The sequence below is a fragment of the Oncorhynchus keta genome, chromosome 27 (genome assembly GCF_023373465.1).
Source record: "Oncorhynchus keta strain PuntledgeMale-10-30-2019 chromosome 27, Oket_V2, whole genome shotgun sequence".
NCBI classification, from domain to species: Eukaryota; Metazoa; Chordata; class Actinopteri; order Salmoniformes; family Salmonidae; genus Oncorhynchus; species Oncorhynchus keta.
In genome coordinates, this window is record NC_068447.1 from 36,759,009 (window position 1) to 36,780,587 (window position 21,579).

Consider the following 21,579-nt stretch of genomic DNA (forward strand, 5'->3'; position numbering starts at 1 on the left):
TATCGCCAGGTTCCAGAAACACGCCTTACTCTACTATATTGTGATGTTCTTACTGTACACTGGTCATTTGCAAAGAAGCAACATTTATGAAATAAAGTATCAGGACCCATAATTGAGAATTTTGTGTTTGTTAATGATGTCAAAAGAAGATGTCATTTTGATTTCACTTTTGAATATACAGTCTAGAAAATGTGAATGTACAGTAAAATAAAGTTATTATATTCTATATCTGGCTGAACAGCACATATATATATATATATATATATATATATATATATATATATATATATATATATATATTTTGTGTCGTTTAAAGGTGTAACATTGACGCATGTTCTAACCAATCACAGCCATGCAATGGTAGTAGTCAGCCAATCGCAATAATGTTTTCAGAAAAGTTTTGTTTCACCCTCCTGTCAGATTGTTTCTGCTCTAGTAGCTGAACGTTCTCCTAGCAGCAGGATATTATGCTGGCAGCACGATCACAGATTGTCCTTCTTCAAAATAAAGATTTCCTGCAAAGACATGCTAAACTTTGGAACTAGTTTTTTTTGGTACTCTAGTGGAGTACAACTGTTTTTCACATAATTGCAACCACCTTTGAAAAAATAAATGGATAATTTGACACATTTTATTTTTTATATTGTATTATTTATGCCAGCATTTATTTTGAAAGTTTACACAAATGCTGGTATGTTGAAAGGATATATTTAAAGAAATACACTTTCAATCAAATACAAATATATGTTTTTGGAACTACTCAACAGTCTGATAAACCTAAATTGGTCTCTTGTTCTCGGCAGCAGGTTTAATACAGAGTGTTGGGGACTCCTTACTCCACCCACTCCATTTACTGTAATGCAATACACGTTGTGTGGGATACTTATTGGCCTGTAGAGAAAAAAACTTTACTACCTGTCTCAGCCAAAGTAGGGTGGAAAATACTCAGTAGGGTGTCCCATGTACAGTCTATTACAGTTTATGGCATTGGGGGCTATGTGGTGGAGGTGGAGAACGGTGTTGTTGGATATGTACGACACAGTCCCCCCCAAAGAAACTACACATATTTGGTCAGTAGAGACCCTAGTGAAACGTTTTTTTTCTCTACAAGCCGATATGTATCCCATGTGCAGTTTATTACAGTGGAATTCATTGGGGGGCTGTGTGAAAAGCCAGCAGCAGGCCGTGTGACACATCCCCCTCAAAAAACAGCCATATTTGGTTATTAGAGACCCAACTGAGTGTTTTCCAACCCACTTTAGCTGAGATAGGTAGAACAGTTTTCTATCTACAGCCCAACATTCTGAACATACCAGTGTCAACAATGTAATATTTCATTGGTCTTATTTTTTTATTAACATTTTTTTGTATTCGTTTTTATAAATTACCCGTTGGCTTTTCTTGTTGGCACAATTACAAGTGGCTATTGATTAGAATTCAATACCTTTTGATTGAGTTATCCTCATTGCAATGTTTTGAAATGCAGAGATTTATTTTGAAGGTTTCCTCATTACCACAACAACGTGATGTTCTCGTTTGTGCTGGTGGCAGAATGCTAATAGTCTCTAGTAGCTACTGGTGCAATCTGATTCCAAGGCCATCTCGCATCTTCGATCTCAAAGTAAAATGTAAGTTGGTGTTATATTTATTGCCTCTATTAGCTAAGAGAGTGGCTACGTTTTGAATTCAGGATAATAATGCATTTTAAGGTTCGGTTGCTCCATCGTTTACATAGGTAGCTAAATTCGGTAACGTCGTTAGCTGACTCACTGGGTAACGTTAGCTAACGGAGTAACGGTAGGCTATCGTAACGGTTAGCTAGCTGTAAACTGCAAGCCAACGTTTGTCCCCGTTTGTCATAATCTCGCTCCTATTTGCACAACGCCAGATCATCATCATGTCGGGAGCTCTGTTTCCCAGTCTGGTGTCGGGGTCCCGCGGCTCCTCTAGCAAATTCCTGGTTGAGTTTCGGGCCGGGAAGATGACCATGAAGGGTAGCACGGTGACTCCAGACAAGCGCAAGGGACAAGTCTATGTTCAGCAAACCGACGACTCCCTCATTCATTTCTGTTGGAAGGATCGGACCTCTGGAAACGTGGACGATGTCAGTGGCACTTTTCTGTTGGTGCTGAAACTGCACCACCATATTCTCTCTCTCTGTCCTTTGTGTTGTCATGGCTAACTAACCCTTGTGATGAATATGGTTGTCCCTGTTCAGGACCTGATCATCTTCCCAGATGATTGTGAGTTCAAGAGAGTGAACCAGTGCACAACTGGTCGGGTGTTTGTGCTGAAGTTCAAGGCTGGCTCCAAGAGGCTGTTCTTCTGGATGCAGGTGTGTAATGACCGTTTAAAGATACTAACGTTACGTAATCCACACCCCTGCCTCTTTTGTTTATTTCATATCCCTCTGCCTCCTTTGCATATTTCTCTGCAGAGGAAGGTAATGTTATCAGCAGCTGATTGTATGAGAAAATAAGTTCCTGATGTAATACACTTATTTCTATTTCCCTGTTGTAGGAGCCCAAAACTGAAAAGGATGAGGAGTACTGTCGTAAAGTGAATGAGTATCTGAACAACCCTCCCATGCCTGGGGCCCTTGGCAGTGGAGGCAACAGTGGGCATGAACTGTCTGCTCTGGGGGGTAAGGATTAAGGAAGGGTGCACGGCACAGTGCACACACTCACAAACAGAGAGCAAAGGTACTGTGGCATGTTGACACAGGAAGATGGCAATTGTTTTTAGCAGTGCATTCTCAGAATACACTCAGCCTCTTCTTTGTGCATGATGTGTTGATCCGTTCTGAACATTTTGCATTCTTCCTCCTGTCCTAGGTGAGGGTGGACTGCAGAGTCTGCTCGGTAACATGAGTCACAACCAGCTCATGCAGCTCATTGGACCAACTGGACTAGGTGGTCTTGGTAAGTCTTGGCAATCTGCAAAGTACTCTGTACAGTAATATTTTTACCCCACGTACAGTGCCTTGCGAAAGTATTCGGCCCCCTTGAACTTTGCAACCTTTTGCCACATTTCAGGCTTCAAACATAAAGATATAAAACTGTATTTTTTTGTGAAGAATCAACAACAAGTGGGACACAATCATGAAGTGGAATGACATTTATTGGATATTTCAAACTTTTTTAACAAATCAAAAACTGAAAAATTGGGCGTGCAAAATTATTCAGCCCCCTTAAGTTAATACTTTGTAGCGCCACCTTTTGCTGCGATTACAGCTGTAAGTCGCTTGGGGTATGTCTCTATCAGTTTTGCACATCGAGAGACTGAAATTTTTTCCCATCCCTCCTTGCAAAACAGCTTGAGCTCAGTGAGGTTGGATGGAGAGCATTTGTGAACAGCAGTTTTCAGTTCTTTCCACAGATTCCTGATTGGATTCAGGTCTGGACTTTGACTTGGCCATTCTAACACCTGGATATGTTTATTTTTGAACCATTCCATTGTAGATTTTGCTTTATGTTTTGGATCATTGTCTTGTTGGAAGACAAATCTCCGTCCCAGTCTCAGGTCTTTTGCAGACTCCATCAGGTTTTCTTCCAGAATGGTCCTGTATTTGGCTCCATCCATCTTCCCATCAATTTTAACCATCTTCCCTGTCCCTGCTGAAGACAAGCAGGCCCAAAACATGATGCTGCCACCACCATGTTTGATAGTGGGGATGGTGGGTTCAGGGTGATGAGCTGTGTTGCTTTTACGCCAAACATAATGTTTTGCATTGTTGCCAAAAAGTTCAATTTTGGTTTAATCTGACCAGAGCACCTTCTTCCACATGTTTGGTGTGTCTCCCAGGTGGCTTGTGGCACACTTTAAACTACACTTTTTATGGATATCTTTAAGAAATGGCTTTCTTCTTGCCACTCTTCCATGAAGGCCAGATTTGTGCAATATACGACTGATTGTTGTCCTATGGACAGAGTGTCCCACCTCAGCTGTAGATCTCTGCAGTTCATCCAGAGTGATCATGGGCCTCTTGGCTGCATCTCTGATCAGTCTTCTCCTTGTATGAGCTGAAAGTTTAGAGGGACGGCCAGGTCTTGGTAGATTTGCACTGGTCTGATACTCCTTCCATTTCAATATTATCGCTTGCACAGTGCTCCTTGGGATGTTTAAAGCTTGGGAAATCTTTTTGTATCCAAGTCCGGCTTTGAACTTCTTCACAACAGTATCTCGGACCTGCCTGGTGTGTTCCTTGTTCTTCATGATGCTCTCTGCGCTTTTATCGGACCTCTGAGACTATCACAGTGCAGGTGCATTTATACGGAGACTTGATTACACACAGGTGGATTGTATTTATCATCATTAGTCATTTAGATCAACATTGGATCATTCAGAGATCCTCACTGAACTTCTGGAGAGAGTTTGCTGCACTGAAAGTAAAGGGGCTGAATAATTTTGCACGCCCAATTTTTCAGTTTTTGATTTGTTAAAAAAGTTTGAAATATCCAATAAATGTCGTTCCACTTCATCATTATGTCCCACTTGTTGTTGATTATTCACAAAAAAATACAGTTTTATATCTTTATGTTTGAAGCCTGAAATGTGGCAAAAGGTCGCACAGTTCAAGGGGGCCGAATACTTTCGCAAGGCACTGTAGCAATGTGCTTACAACAGCTGACAGCTGGATTGACTAAGAATGTGTTTTGGACTGGAGTACCTGACTTTATTGGGTTGTCATTAATTGCAACGCGTTTGAATATGTCCTCCTGTCTGTCTGTAGGAGGTCTTGGGGCCCTGGCTGGACCAGGCCTGGCCAGTCTGCTCAGTAGTGGAGGCCCTGCAGCCGGCAACTCCTCTTCAAGGTACTACAAGCCTACGGAGTCACTTCACTAATACATTCAATCATTTTGTACATTTATGCACTTTCTCTCCAGCTCAGACTACACATTTACTACTTATTAACCAGCTTTTACAGATGGCTTATTCTACATTTATTACAATGTAGTTGCTCTCTTTCTGGTCCCTCTCAGTCCATCCCAATCTCCTGCTGTCACCCCCACCTCTACCTCTGCTGCCACCCGGCTGGGCTCCTCCCAGGTGCCAACCACACCCATCACCCCGTCTGCCACCAGTGCAGCGTCACCCATGGCCTCACCCACCATCCCGGTTGCCCCCTCCATCGCAGCCGGGGCAGCCAGCCCCACCCAGCCCATCCAGCTGAGTGACCTGCAGAGTATCCTTGCAACCATGAACGTACCTGCGGCTGGGCAGGGAGGTGAGGGACTAAACATATAAATTATAGCTCAGCGCACAACGGCTTAGAACAGAAAGAGCAATTAAGAGTCTTTTGAATCATTTTACAGGGGAAATAAGGAACTTTAGTCATGCTGTTACCAGTTGAATAAAAAACCTCGCAGCAGTAGATCCATGATCTAGCCCTCCGTATGTGTCTGACTGTATGAAATATGAATGACTGACTGTTCTCGCTACAGTGGACCTGGCCAGTGTTGTGACCCCTGAGATCATGGCTCCTATTCTGGCCAATGCTGAGGTCCAGGAGAGGCTGCTGCCCTTTCTGCCGACAGGAGAGTCCCTGCCTCAGAGCACCGACGAGCTCCACAACACACTCACCTCTCCACAGTTTCAGCAGGTATATAACACACTGCTCAGAGTGTGTTGAGCAGTGCTCTCTTTCTGTGTAGAGTACGCTAGAGCACCAGTTGTCAGACTGTGTGGCAGTGTTCTCTCAGTACACGATTAGTATGGATAGACGTGATCTTGGTTGCTTTTCTTTTAGCTACCGCTTGAGTGACACATTTGGTCTACTACTGTGTGTATGATGTAAAGCAGGGATTATTCTTTCTGTAGGCCATGAGTCTGTTCAGCAGCGCCCTGGCGTCGGGGCAGTTGGGGCCTTTAATGAACCAGTTTGGTCTGCCAACAGAAGCTGTGGACGCAGCTAACAAAGGAGGTCAGTGTCCTGTATCTGCGTACAATGCATGAACGTAAACACAGGGGCCTTTGTGCGTTCCATTGTTTAAAGAGAACACAAGCATGCAGTCTCCTGCCTGTGCAGACATTCCTACTTAACATTGACATTAGTGTCAACAATGTTTAATAAGGATTTCCATAACATCATTAAGGCTCTGTTTTGTATCATGAGTGAAATTAAACTTTCCTCTCTTCCAGACGTTGAGGCTTTTGCTAAAGCCATGGAGACAGACAGCAAGTCTGACCATGAGGATGACGCCAAAGACAAAAAGGATGAAGATATGAGTTTGGATTAGGACCCTCTGTTAGTTCTGTTTAACTTAATGTATTTTATTTAAATGATTTACTGGTTGTGGTGATCTTGTTCAGAGCACTGAAGCTGTGGACCATTTACCTCTGTACATGTACTCAGAATAGAGATATTTAAAAAAAGAAAAGGGCATGTAAGACAGCCAAGGTTCTATTCAATCTCTCATGCTTCAGCGACACATCGAATAGAGCTCCTAACCTCTCCTGTTCAATTATGACAAATTATTTATGTACATCCTCAGAGCTTGATTCAACACAACATGAAATGTTTTCCCTGATATGTTGCGAACCAGATTACTGCGGCTGGTTAGGACTGGTAGACCAGTGACAGCTGCATGTGCCAATCTGTGACCTGTAGCTTCCTGACAAATAAAATAAAAACTCCAGTCACATGGTCAGAAAAAAACATTTGATAATTTAACATTACTTTTACAAAATTGACACCATCCATAAAGCACAACATTTTCACATTCTAAACAAATGACATGAGGTAATTTAAGCATACATTTGCAAAACGGAGACCAATTCACACCACAGCAGAAATGAGCAATTCTCCATGTTACTGTACAAAACGTTTTCTCCAAGATCACACACAGAGATTCACATAACAGTAGGTCTGTCCAGATACTAAGATACATTAAGCAGTCAGCAATTTTCCATGATTTTCACAGATGTGGTGGAACACAACAGCAACAAGACAAGTGAAAGAGGGAATACCATCTGGATAGGATAGATCATTATTAAACTGTGGTTTTAGGCACTTCTTACTGTATGTTGAGTGGCGTGAGCCAACACTGATGAAAATGAGAAATACTGTAAAATAGCTAAGTAAATGTAACTTTAGGACATTTCACGCACAAATAACTGCTTTCTACCTGCACTCATTCCAGAGATCTCCTTTTGTTTGTTTGATAAATTTCAAAGATATTTCCTGAGAACTTAAAAATATGACAACTGGCTCGTGGATGATCCAGCACATTGAACAATAGGGTAAGAATACTTATTGCAAATCCTATCCCTGGATGTTGACAGAACAGCAACAAAGTAATGACAGGAAGTTTGATTTAACAACCGTCACAGAAGAAAAGTCATTTGTGGTCTAGATCGCCACTGCCAACACGTTTCCAGCCAGCAAATAGGCAGTGGTTTGCACAGTGAGTGTGGATTTAAAGTGTACAAAATTAAGTTAAAAGCAGCGACAGTGCCAACCCAAGAAGGTAAATACAAAAACATCCAAGTTGTACAAAATCACAAGTTCTAAACATATGATACAATGGAATGACTGATGCTTCTACAGTATAGTATAAAGTGGCACTCTGGCCAGCCCACAACTCCCTCCCTCAATAACACAAACAATCATATTGAGACTTTAAGACCAATGATTGATGTGTAATTTTCACAGCAAGTGAAGAAATACTCATATCAACAAGCTAGCGAGTGCGCACACACATGTAAATTGGGCCTATGTTTCATGAGATGAAATAAAAGATCCCAGTAATTTTCCATATGCACAGAAAGCTTATTTCTCTCCACATTCGTGCACAAATTTGTTTACATCCCTGTTAGTGAGCATTTCCACTTTACCAAGATAATCCATCCACCTGACAGGTTTGGCATGTCACGAAGCTGACGAAAGAGCATAATCATTACACAGGGGCACCTTGTGCTGGGGACAATAAAAGGCCACTAAAAATGTGCAGTTGTCACAACACCAAAGATGTCTCAAGTTGAGGGAGCATGCAATTGGCTTGTGCATAACATGAGAGAAATAAGCCTTTTGTGCATAAGGAACATTCCTAGGATATTTTATTTCCGCTCATGAAACATGTTGCGTTTATATAAACAGTACCAGTCAAAAGTTGACACATCTACTCATTCAATTGTAGAATAATAGTGAAGACATCAAAACTATGAAATAACACACTTGGTTTGGGATGAGTTAGACTGCAGAGTGTAGGAAAAGGAGCCAACAAATCCTCAGCATATGTGGGAACTCCTTCAAGACGATTGGAAGACGGCTTGAAAGCTGGTTGAGAGAATGCCAAGAGTTTGCAAAGCTGTTATCAACAGGTGGCTACTTTGAAGAATCTCAAATATAATTTGATTTGTTTAACACTTTTTTGGTTACTATATGATTCCATACATGTTATTTCATAGTTGACATCTTCACTATTATTCTACAATGTAGAAAATAGTAAAAAGAAAAGAAAAACCTTGGAATGAGTTGGTGTGTCCAAACTTTTGACTGGTACTGTACGCGTGTGTCGTTTTGCTAGACATTACTGCACTGTTGGCGCTAGAGACAAGCATTTCGCTGCACCTGCGATAACATCTGCAAATCAGTGTATGCGACAAATAAACTGATTTGAGCAAAGATAACACCAGGCACCATTTACACAACAAAAAAATGACTTTTCTGCACCTTTGGACAGTACATTAAATTATTTCAAACTGATATAACAACCATCAACATCAAAGCCTCCTCTCTGTGTGTACTTAAAGACACCCCCATTGGGATGCTACCCCACACCCAGTTGGAGCTATTTTTCAATAAATAGTTAACTTGTACTGTTTGTACAAATAGACATGGTTTAAAAAATATATATTGATCAGAATGTAATACACACCACAGAAAGAAGTTCGGTACAAGCGAATCAGTCCAATATCTTTGCGGAAAACACTTAATCCTTCATATTGTGATAAAGAAAAATTCAAAATAAATATTGAGCACCAAAACCACCCCCCCCCCCCCATTTGAATAAGGGACATGTCTGCTACACCTAAACATATTCTAGGGAAGAAAATGCCTCCCTCCAGATGATGATCCAGGATCAGCATTTCCAATCAATATCATCAGGACTTAAATATCCAAACTGGACCCAGGCCAGTGATTCAGGCCACCTCCAGGCTCCAGCCTAGCCCTGCTGCACCAGCCTGCGGTAGTGCGGCATGACCTTGCTGTCAGGGAGGTAGAGCCCCATCTCCAAGGCAACCAGGACAGGGAACTCCAATGGAATCAACTCCCGCCTGTTTATACGAAAACGCTCCTCCAGCTTCTGCTCAACCATGGACAGAGGGGGGTTGTAGTGTTAAGATGGTTAAGAATCTAACTATGATCACTAACAATTCATAGAAAACAAACTTAGTTATCCTGTGAGGAAAAAGTACATGTAAGAAATTTCTTAAATGTACATGTAAGAATTTACATCACTCACGTCAATCAGCTGTCGGACCTCCTGCTTCTTCAGATCACTGCTGATCTTGGCTGCCAGCAGGACACAGGCAGCAGACACCAGCTTCCTGTTTTGCTTGTTCAGGCGGCCCTGCAGCACCAGCTTCTCAAAGTACACAAAGGCCATGGCCACCGTGACTGGCTGCAGACTGCACTCCTCTCCCACCGCACGCATGTCCCGCTTCAGGCTGTCAAACAGGAGAGAGGTTATTGGTTACACATGGGTGTTCATGGTAGGCAGGTATGCAGGATTTGCACCTGTAAATGCATGGTTTGGAGACAAAGACACAAAGGGGAGTTTCAGACAGATACAGACAGTGGATTTAAAAAAAATAATGTGTTGACTTGTTACATCTGTGTTCATGTCTGCACCTTCTTATCTTGCTGAGGGTCAGTTTGATATGGGGGAACTTCTCCTTGAACGTCTCATTCATGTCTTTTTTCAGGTCCGACGGCTTCACGTACTCAATAACAGTCGTCTGGAAGACAGGGAACAAGATAAATAAACTTCAGTTACTGCTAAACACAGCTGTTAGAATCTCGACGAGAACCCCACAATTGTATATTACTCCAGTGCTAGCCTCTCTACACTGGCTTCCTGTTAAGGCCAGGGCTGATTAAGGTTTTACTGCTAACCTACAAAGCATTACATGGGCTTGCTTCTACCTATCTCTCCGATTTGGTCCTGCCGTACATACCTACACGTACGCTACGGTCACAAGACGCAGGCCTCCTTATTGTCCCTAGAATTTCTAAGCAAACAGCTGGAGGCAGGGCTTTCTCCTATGGCACTCCATTTTTATGGAATAGTCTGATTATCCATGTGAAAGCGCAGACTCGGTCTCGACCTTTACATCTTTATTGAAGACTCATCTCTTCAGTAGGTCCTATGATTGAGTGTAGTCTGGCCCAGGGGTGTGAAGGTGAACGGAAAGGCACTGGAGTGATGAACCGCCCTTGCAGTCTCTGCCTGGCCAGTTCCCTGCTCTCCACCGGCATTTTCTGTCGCTAACCCTATTACAGGGGCTGAGTCCCTGGTGCTTTTCCATGCCGTCCCTAGGAGGGGTGCGTCACTTGAGTGGGCTGAGTCACTGACGTGATCGTCCTGTCCGGGTTGGCGCCCCCCTCGGGTTTGTGCCGTGGGAGAGATCTTTGTGGGCTATAGTCAACCATGTCTCAGGATAGTAAATTGGTGGCTTGAAAATATCCCTCTAGTGGTGTGAGGGCTATAATTTGGTAAAGTGGGTGGGGTTATATCCTGTCTGGTTGGCCCTGTCTGGGGATATCGCCGGACAGGGCCACAGTGTCTCCCGACCCGTCCTTTCCTGTCTCAGTCTCCAGTATTTATGCTGCAATAGTTTGTGTCTGGGGGGGGGGGCTAGGGTCAGTCTGTTATATCTGGAGTATTTCTCCTGTCTTATCCGGTGTCCTGTGTAAATTTAAGTATGCTCCCTCTAATTCTCTCTCTCTCTCACCCTCTTCCGAAAGACCTGAGCCCTGGGACCTTGCCTCAGGACTACCTGGCCGGATGACTCCTTGCTGTCCCCAGTCCACCTGGTAGTGCTGCTGCTCCAGTTTCAACTGTTCTGACTGCAGCTATGGAACACTGACCTGTTCACCAGATGTGCTACCTTGTCCCGGAACTGCTGTTTTAGACTCCCTCTCTCTTCCGCACTTGCTGTCTCTAACTCTAAACACTCGGCTATGAAAAGCCAACTGACATTTACTCCTGAGGTGCTGACCTGTTGCACCCTCTACAATGACTGATGATTATGATTATCATAAGACCCTGCTGGTCATATACAAACATCTTGGCCATGTACTGTTATAATCTCATCCCAGCACAGCCAGGAGAAGACTGGTCACCCCTCAGAGCCTGGTTCCTCTCTAGGTTTCTTCCTAGGTTCCTGACTTTCTAGGGAGTTTTTCCTAGCCACCCTGCTGATTGATAAATATGAGAACTTTGCTTTCATCCTATTTATAGAGATTCCATCATCTACGAGTGGCTATGTGTTCTCTGGAAAATAATGATCGACATGGAAGGTGTGTTCGGAGTGGAACTGTCCACTTTTTTTTTTTTTCCAGAAAATGCGTAGAGCCCCTCGTAGATGATGGAATCTCTTACACGGAATCTATATAAATAGGATGAAAGCAAAGTTCTCATATTTATCAATCAGCATCCCTTTTATACCATGGCTATAATTTACCCCTAGAATTGTTTTCATTTGCAGGTAGAAATGTGTTCAACATCCACTGAAGTAGCTAGCAAGTTGACAGTAGTTGCCTTGGTTACCAAAGAGACTTGGTAGTTTAGCTAACCAAACCATCAGTTCTAGCTTGCTATTATGAAGATCAAATTCAACAATGCCAATAAATGTTTTCAAGTCGACTTTCGCTTTTAAAAGCAGTTCTAACATGGAACTAAGACCATGGTGCTTGCCTACGGAGCTGTGAGGGGAACGGCACCTCAGTACCTCCAGGCTCTGATCAGGCCCTACACCCAAACAAGGGCACTGCGTTCATCCACCTCTGGCCTGCTCGCCTCCCTACCACTGAGGAAGTACAGTTCCCGCTCAGCCCAGTCAAAACTGTTCGCTGCTCTGGCCCCCCAATGGTGGAACAAACTCCCTCACGACGCCAGGACAGCGGAGTCAATCACCACCTTCCGGAGACACCTGAAACCCCACCTCTTTAAGGAATACCTAGGATAGGATAAGTTATCCTTCTCACCCCCCCTTTAAGATTTAGATGCACTATTGTAAAGTGACTGTTCTACTGGATGTCATAAGGTGAATGCACCAATTTGTAAGTCGCTCTGGATAAGAGCGTCTGCTAAATGACTTAAATGTAATGTAAATGTATAGCCACTTCATTGTACCGTGTGTTATAGGGAAATAATGCATGCTCTAGAATGCCCTTCAAGCCAATCAGAAACAATTACTCAACAATGCCATGATATAATATGTCATTTTTATTATGTGCAGTGAAGTTTACTAGTCATAAAATTGCTTTATTGTTTTTAGTTTATAATGGTGCTACTGTACAAAATAAGTGCATTCTGGACTGTCAGTGTGTCCTTGTGATGTATTGTCTTGTCACAAAGTCATGTGTTGCATGTATAATTTCACATGAACGCTTACCATATAGGATGCAAATATAAGAACTCTCTTGTGTCTCCCGCAAGGCCACTGAGGGTCACTGAGTAGGTAGGGATCATAGTCTGCCAGGTCTTCTATACCTGTAAAAATGGGGATTAAATCAAATGAAAACACACACACACACACACACACACACACACACACACAGTAATGATTGCAAAAACAATTTGCCAGAGGAGAGAGAGAGTGCATGTAAGCCTCTATTCTAGTGAAGTGGAGCGTACTCGGGTCCTGTCCTATGGTGCTGTTGAGTCGAGACGGGTTGGTGTAGTTCTTCTGGCCGTTGCCTCGGTAACGGGATAGGGGTGTCTGTGTTGTGCTGGGCTCTAGTGGTCCACTGCTCTTCGACCTCACCAGGGCATTAGTTGGGAAAAGGAATCGGGCGTACGATACCGTCTGAAGAGGAAATATACATGTTAACTAACACAAAGCACAGACAGATAGTACATAATCGCACTCTCCAGTTCAGCCTTACCTTTCCATATGCCCCTAGCTCCACCCCAAGGCCCTCCAGGCCAGGGAACAGGTCAGAGCCAACCCCAGAGGACAGCCGTTGTCTCTGAGCATCCAGCTTTGGGTCACTGGGTGGGCAGGAAGAGAAACTAATCATGTCACCATCATGCAGCTCCATGTTAAAGCCTGAGATCATTATAACAACTCCTTTCCTGAGGGCGATACATGACACCTGTAGTTGGTTGGGGTTGTGTGTTTGTACCTGAGGTGAATACATTCTCCATAGGGCAGCACTGAGAAAGCAGCACATAGAGACCGCTTGGCACAAATCAGCATAATCCTGCAGGACATAGATAGCAAGTACAGGCACACAAAACATATGCAGCGTCAGGCTACAGAAACAGTCACACTACAGCCATCTACAGCATTAGTACTGCACTTATTAGTAAAATAAATACACAAGGCAGGCAATACGCTTGACCTGATCTTTACTAGAGGTTGTTCGCCTACTAATATCAAGGCAACCCCCCCCAGGTCTCTGATCACTACGGTTTCCTTTTCTGTCTCATGTTCCCCCAACCCTAGCAACTCAGCCCCTATTCAGATAATCATGCGGCCATTGCAATCGTTGCGCTCTCTCTCCCTCACTACTCTCTCCTCTTCTATCATATCTCCCTTCTGCTAAATCCTTCTCCTTCAGTCCCCTAGTTCTGCCTCTCCTCTTTCCACATCCTATGACTTCCACTGTCCCCTTTCCTCCCGGCCGGCTCGACCCTCCCCTCCGTGACTCATTGTGAGTTTACAGAACAGGGCTGTGGGCAGCTGAGTGAAAACTTTCAGAGGACCCATCATCCTTTCACTCTCTCCTCTATACCGTCTTCCTCTGTATCTGCTGCTAAAGCCACTTTCTACCACTATAAATTTCAAGCTTTTGCCTCTAACCCCAGGAAACTCTTTTCCACCTTCTCCTCCCTCGTTAATCCTCAACCCTCTCTGAGGACAACTTTGTCAACCACTTTGAAAAGAAAGTTGACAACATCCACTCCTCATTAACTCAGCCTATTGAGTCCACTGGTCTCACTCACACAGAACTACCCTATGCCTGGACCTCTTTCTCCCCTCTCTCCAGATGAAATCCTGCGACTAGTGAGGTCCGGCCGCCAGACATCCTGCTGCACTACCCCATCCTCTCCTCCCTGACCACTGGCTGCATCCCCTCCTCCCATTCCTCATCCCTGACCACTACCCCATCCCCTCCTCATCCCTGACCACTGGCTGCATCCCCTCCTCCCATTCCTCATCCCTGACCACTACCCCATCCCCTCCTCATTCCTGACCACTGGCTGCATCCCCTCCTCCCATTCTTCATCCCTGACCACTACCCCATCCCCTCTTCATCGCTAACCACTACCCTATCCCCTCCTCATCCCTGACCACTACCCCATCCCCTCCTCATCCCTGACCACTGGCTGTATCCCTCCTCCCATTCCTCATCCCTGACCACTACCCCATCCCCTCCTCATCGCTAACCACTACCCTATCCCCTCCTCATCCCTGACCACTACCCCATCCCCTCATCCCTGACCACTGGCTGTATCCCTCCTCCCATTCCTCATCCCTGACCACTACCCCAACCCCTCCTCATCCCTGACCACTACCCCATCCCCGACCACTGGCTGCATCCCCTCAGACTTCAAAATTGCCAGAGTCGCTCCCCTCCTCAAGCAACCAACACTTGACCCCTGTGATGTTTAAAAAAAAAAAAATTTAAAAGACAGACCAGTATGCCTTTTCTTTTCTTTCCCAAACACTTGAGCGTGCCGTCTCTGACCAACTATCTCGCTCAGAACAATCTTCTTGACCCTAAAAAGTCAGGCTTCAAGACAGGTCACTTAACCAGACTGACAAATGAGCATTGTGTCACGAAGGTTCACAGCACTGCCAAAGCTGACTCTCTCCTCTGTTCTCATCCTCCTTGATCTATCCACTGCCTTCGACACCATGAACCATCAGACGCCCAGGACAAACACTGGTTGGCAGAGACACAAGCATACGAGAGCCACAGGTGGAAAGATGGCCCATCTCCTTATTGAAGAGTATGTCCAGGACCTGTCTCTGAGTAACGATTACAAACATTGCCCTGACCTGAAAATGACCCCAGTTGAATTGAAGCCTTTTACGGTTCCCGGGTGGATGATTGAGAAGATGCAGAAGGCCATGGAGGCCCAGAGTTCAGGGAAGGAATAAAGTCCTAGTCAGTAAAGGGCACCCTGTTCTCTGGCCCCTGTACAAAACAGTGCACTAAAGGGCACCATTTTGTGGGCGGCAGGTAGCCTAGCAGTTAAGAGCATTGGGCCAGTAACCAAAAAGTTGCTGGTTCGAATCCCCAAGCCAACTAGGTGAAAAATCTGTCGATGTGACCTTGAGCAAGACACTTTCCTCTAATTACTCCTGTAAGTCGCTCTGGAGAAGAGCATCTGCTAAATGACTAAGATGTAAATGAAGCTAGGACAGCAAAGTCCCATCTTCCAAAAACATGTTAAATAATCCCACAGCACCTCCCCAAAAAATGTAAAAACAATCACACTTGACTCTTTTCCCTCTTACTAGCTCAGACTTTGTTGATAGCTACACAAGGCCAAAAGTATGTGGACATCCCTTCAAATGATTGGATTTGGAATCTTCAAAGACAAACATTAGCAATAGAATAGCCTTACTGAAGTGACTTACAACGTGGCACAGTCACAGGATGCCACCTTTCCAACAAGTCAATTCGTCAAATTTCTGCCCTCCTAGAGCTGACCCGATCAATTGTAAGTGCTTTTCTCATTGTGAAGTGGAAATGTCTCGGAGTAACAATGGCTCAGCCGCGAAGCGGTAGGCCACACAAGCTCACAGAACAGCTGCTGAACCGCGTAAAAAGAAAAACAGTCTGTCCTCGGTTACAACACTCACTACAGAGTTCCAAACTGCCTCTTGAAGCAAAGTCAGCACAAGAACTGTTTGTCGGGAGCTTAAGATCTCCATGCGCAATGCCAAGAGTTTGGCTGGAGTGGTGTAAAGCTCTCTGCCGTTGGACTCTGAAGCAGTGGAAACTCATTCTCTGGATTGATGAATCACGCGTCACCATCTGGCAGTCCAACAGACTAATCTGGGTTTGGCGGATGTCATGAAAACACTACCTGCCTGAATGCATAGTGCCAACTGTAAAGTTTGGTGGATGGGAGAAATAATAGTCTGGGGCTGTTTCTCATGGTTCGGGCTAGGCATACAATGACATTCTAGACAATTCTGTGTTTCCAACTGTGGCAACAGTTTTGGGAAGGCCCTTTCCTTTTTCAGCATGACAATACCCCATGCACAAAGCAAGGTCCATACAGAAATGGCTTGTGAGATCATGTGGAAGAACTTGACTGGCCTGCACAGAGCCCTGACCTCAACCCCATCGAATACCTTTGGGATGAATTGGAACGCTGACTGCAAGCCAGGCCTAATCGCCCAACATCTGTGCCCGACCTCACTAATGCTCATGGCTGAATGAAAGCAAGTCCCCACAGCAATGTTCCAACATCTAGTGGAAAGCCTTCCCAGAAGAGTGGACGCTGTTATGGCAGCAAAAAGGAGACCAACTCCATATTAATAACCATGATTTTGGAATGAGATGTTTGAAATGCAGGTGTCCACATACTTTTGGCCATGTGTTTGAGGAAAAATGTACTTACTATGACTGATGTGGTTGTCCCACCTCGCCATCTTAAGTTGAATGTACTAACTGTAAGTCGCTCCGGATAAGAGCGTCTGCTAAATGACTAAAATATCATGTACATCACCAGGACAAAAATATGGTATACTGTAAACCGCGTCAGCCAACAAAGCTACTTCAGCCAGTCAACCTCAGCACAAGAGTAGACATTTGAGTGAGAAACTACAAAACGTGTACGCAACCAGTGCAGTATAAATCTGCTGACAGTTTAGAGTAAGCTCAAAGCAGCTGTAAACATCCAGCCATAGCACTTAGGCCTATCTATAGACAGCCTAAATCTACACACAGACACTAAAGGAGCCAGTCCTCACAACACACCAGTCAATAACATACAACGCCAGCCAGCCCAGCAGCCTCTCCTTTGGGATTTCAGCCTTGTAGCTAAAGCTCAGGCCAGACCTTGGATAAGAGAAGCTTATCTCACCAAGGGGGAAATACATACACTTTTTAAATCCCCTTTCTCATCCACTCCAGTGGTTTTACAGTTACTCCAATGCTCTGCATAGACTAAATAATAAGTTTATAAGCAAAGACAGAAATGTTGGGAAACTGGTTATTGCCAGAGGCATATATTAAAGAGTTGGAACAATATAAAACATTCTAAAAGGTGGCCCAATTCTAGACATTCAGTTACATAGTATTATTTAAATATTTCCCCATGCTAATGGAGCACTAACATGGCTCCATATCATTTTGGAGTGTCATGTAAATGCACTATAATGCTCATTTTAGACATGACCATGTGTACAAAGCATTAGGAACACCTGCTTGTTCCATAATATAGACTAACCAGGTGAGTCCAGGTGAAAGGTTCTACCTCGTTGATGTCACTTGTTTAATCCACATCAAACCAGTGTAGGTGAAGGGGAGACCGGTTAAAGAAGGATTTTTAAGCTTTGAGACAATTGAGACATGGGATTGTGTATGCGTTCCATTCAGAGGGCGAATGGGCAAGGCAAAAGATTTAAGTGCCTTTGAATGGGGTATGGTAGGTGCCAGGCGCACCGGTTTGTGTCAAGAACTGCAACGCGGCTGGATCTTGCACAATCAACAGTTTCCCGTGTGTGGGAGGCATTGGAGTCAACATGGGTCAGCATCCCTGTGGAACGCTTTCAACACCTTGTAGTCCATGCCCCGACAAATTGAGGCTGTTTGTGGGGCGCTAACAATGGCTGCAGTGCCATATAAAACTGGTCACATAATGCAGAAACCTCAGTGTCCCAACTCTAAATACAAGGCTCTGGTTATTGCTAAACGATCTTACAATGAGTCAGCGACATGCGATACTGTATTCGCATTTGACACAAGATACACAGGAGACTATGGGTGTGATATTGTCTATGATTAAGTAATCTTCAGGTAGGGTGAAAAGAGCGGGGTTCTAAAACTGTGTTGTTTGCCTTGTTGAAACAGATTAGATGCGTGTCTTATATGCATGTCCCCAGGGGAAATTTTCTTTCTAAAAGACACCCTAACAGCTGCAGCCGTAGCCCTATACTCACTCACGAAAACACATTGAGTAAGAGACAAAGTTCAACGGAGATAGAATAGGCTGGGTGCAGCCTGAGCGTGATATTTCAGTCCCATCTTACATAAGGGGGTGTTTTACTGTTATTGCCAGAGAGGGTTATATTTCCACAGGACAGCTCTTTGGTGTTTTGATTTGTTTCCAAGGGTGATTCAATTCACACAGTCCTGCTGTGACTCATTTAGGGATCTAGCTAAGTGAGCGGTCTAAGTTCCAGCAGGTCTCTTAGTTAAAAGCCAAATGTATGAGTTTCATTGCAACCAGGCTTAATATGGAACCGGTTGTAAAGTTACTTCATGGGGAAAAAAACTCTTAAGGCCTTTGCAATCTTCTTCCCTCTTTTCTAGACCTTACAATTATCAATTCATTGTAACTAATTTACAGTATGCCATGGAGTACACAAACATACCATTTAGAATGCCTTTCTTGATCCCACAGAAGAAAGTGCTATGTTTTGGTTGTCCGTTTCATTAGAATACATGGTTTGCTCAACATCTTCTGCATTCTCATTTACTACTTTAACTCACCTGCTGCCTCGTGTGTCATATTGCCTCATACTCTTGATAAAGTGGACCTTCTTGGCCACCCTTGCGGGTCCTGGAGAGCCCGAATGATTCCGTGACCTACGACAATGGAGTATCCCAAAAGGGTTGTCAATTAAAAACATCAACATTAATCATGTCTAATGTCTGGACCAACAGATAGCAAGCAGTACCATATAATTTCTCAGTGAGTTGTATGGAAGTAGACCAAGTCTGTACATGAGGGGAATTAACAATGTGCTTGAAATAATAAATAAAAGACCTTGTAGATTTCTTCACATCACATATTTGAATAACAATGCCAAAATTACAATCTTATCTGACAGGGAATTGAAGTCATTTAAGTAATTGTCTTTTTTTAAAAAGATTATCAGAGAGAATGAGAGAAAGATGTGGGGTGGGCGAGGGAGAGATGAAAACATAGGATAATGTCTGACAATTATTGTAATGTTTACTTATACAAACAGTATATCATTTTGTTCAAATAAGCAACCCAATATACAAAATATGTAAGAACTACATCAAATAATTGGATGAGCTTTTAGTTTTACTTAGGGATATAATTGTGCAGTACTTGTAGCTAAGCTGCCTGCAAGGTTGTTTTTTATCAGACCTTGACGGGCAGATACGATTTTCTCAATGGGGCAGCTGACAATATAAAAATATATAATCATAATATTATTGCCTTCAGAAAAACATAGCTGTTTTAAACGACAATTTCTGAGGTAGGTCTAGTAAACTGTTCCCATTTGAATAACCATTGATTTCTATAATGAAAGTACCTGTTGGCAATATGCGGAAGTAAGAACACCTTTATAAGTCAGGCCTATTCTGTCAAACGTTGAAACAGCCCATGTTTGTTACAATGAATACAAAAGCAGTTAGTTAGACCTACAGTCCCGACGGATGGTCATCATGACAGATCCCTGATTGTTTACCACCCTAATAAAGAGTGTATCTAGATAATATATCCCACCTTTGACGTGTATCCCCCGGCACGGAATTCAGAGTCTGGAGCACAGATGGCGATTTGGCAATTGGATTGAAGGTCTGAGGTCCAGAAATGGGGGACAGGGGGGTATCTGGGGGTACTATGGTGTCTACACCCTCAAACAACACCTCACGGCACCCCACAGCAACACTTGCGCCAGTGTCTGTAGACATACCCAAATTAGGTAGGACTGGGCTCAGTCCCCCAATCCCCGCCACAGTAGTAGCAGCGCCACCGGCCAAGTAGGGTGATACATGGGGGAAGGTTCCGTAGGTACACGGCGAAAATTGAGTGTGTCCAATCGCCTGTGCCCCGGCGGCGTCTCGACTTCGGAGCTCGGCGGCGTCCCTTTGACCGAGGTTTCCATTGCTGAGATGATATAAAGGCCGTCCGTCTAGAGATATGTTGTTCAGGAAAGAAAGAGCCGCCTGTCTCCGTTGTGAGTCTTTACCTTTTCGCAGGTGTTCTTTTTGTGATTTGGCAGTATTACCGCCTGTTTTACACTGACGACCGCACGCAGCAGTCGCCATTCTAGTACTATAATGATTGATTGTGCGCATTGAGGAACGAATTTAGCCGGCGAGAGGACAACTCCACACCCACCATAAGATGATTGGTTCGGACGTATCATTATGTAAATAAGTTCGTTCTAGCGGATTGGCTGTGAGATGTACACTGAGTATACCAAACATTACGAACACCTTTTGTCCTCAGAACAGCCTCAATTTTTCGGGGCATGGCCTCAACAAGGTGTCGAAAGCGTTCCACAGGGATGCTGGCCCATTTTGACTCCAATACTTCCCATAGTTGTGTCAATTTGGCTGGATGTCCTTTGGGTGGTGGACCATTCTTGATACACAAGAGAAAGCGTTGCAGTTATTGACACAACCCTGTTCAACCGCACTTCAATATGTATCTTGCCCATTCACCCTCTAAATGGCACACACACAATCCATTTCTCAATTGTCCAAGGCTTAACACTCATTCTTTAACCTGCCTCCTCCCTTCATCTACACTGATTAAGGCAGATTTAAGTGATATCAATAAGGGGTCATAGCTTTCACCTGGTCAGTCTGTCATGGAGAGAGCAGGTGTCCTTAATGTTTTGTCCACTCAGTGTATACATGCCATTTAGCATACACTTTAAAAAATAAATAATCTAAAGCGACCTATGTCCTGTGTGCATATGTTTTATGCGTGGGGATGAACAAACTATCCTGGCATCCAAAGCAATGCTTTTCCAACTAAGCTACAGATGCTAGAGAGGAATTTGTAACAACTGGTAGATACATCGTTACAATGGATAGAGATACATACTGTAGGTACAATAGTAGGCATAGCCAAGGTATTGTTATACATTAGACCCTATGCATTTATTCAGCAAAACTTTGGACATCTTTGGAAATCTTAACCAATATATTTTTACATAAATTATTAGGGTCCTATTTACTCATTTCATTTCACCAATCGGTGCACTTCATGGTAAGTATATGGAGCTTATTTATAACAGCCAACTACATTGAGAAGGTCGGTGATCATTTATATTGAATTACATTGTGCTGCAGATTTTCAATATTGTGCCCCTATATGAGATAAGAGTGGCTGGGCAGTGAACTGTTTTCTGTTGAAAGTGATGATAAATAATAAATAATTTTGTGGA

The 21,579-nt window shown here is 43.7% G+C and overlaps 2 protein-coding genes across 3 annotated transcripts; one reads left to right on the forward strand and one right to left on the reverse strand.

Annotated features, from left to right (window-relative positions):
• Nucleotides 1–1,496: 1,496 nt before the first annotated feature.
• LOC118359918 (proteasomal ubiquitin receptor ADRM1-like) lies at nt 1,497–6,658 on the forward strand. Its single transcript, XM_035738837.2, has 10 exons — nt 1,497–1,628; nt 1,889–2,104; nt 2,219–2,335; nt 2,521–2,644; nt 2,835–2,921; nt 4,733–4,814; nt 4,983–5,227; nt 5,445–5,602; nt 5,821–5,923; nt 6,142–6,658. The coding sequence occupies exons 2-10, from the start codon at nt 1,898–1,900 to the stop codon at nt 6,237–6,239; spliced, it is 1,221 nt and encodes a 406-aa protein (XP_035594730.1). The 5' UTR covers nt 1,497–1,628; nt 1,889–1,897; the 3' UTR covers nt 6,240–6,658.
• On the reverse strand, nt 6,648–20,840 carry cables2a (Cdk5 and Abl enzyme substrate 2a). Of its 2 annotated transcripts, XM_035738838.2 has the most exons (9): nt 19,905–20,840; nt 18,914–19,009; nt 13,358–13,435; nt 13,118–13,223; nt 12,867–13,038; nt 12,625–12,722; nt 9,857–9,963; nt 9,468–9,672; nt 6,648–9,308 (listed from the first exon to the last, which is right to left on the reverse strand). In XM_035738838.2, exons 1-9 carry the CDS (start codon nt 20,477–20,479, stop codon nt 9,168–9,170), a joined length of 1,578 nt encoding a protein of 525 aa, XP_035594731.1. In that variant the 5' UTR covers nt 20,480–20,840; the 3' UTR covers nt 6,648–9,167. The 2 variants fall into 2 exon arrangements, with proteins under 2 accessions (XP_035594731.1, XP_035594733.1); XM_035738840.2 differs by lacking the exon at nt 13,358–13,435 and having other exon boundaries at nt 19,905–20,835.
• Between the last annotated feature and the right edge of the window lie 739 nt (nt 20,841–21,579).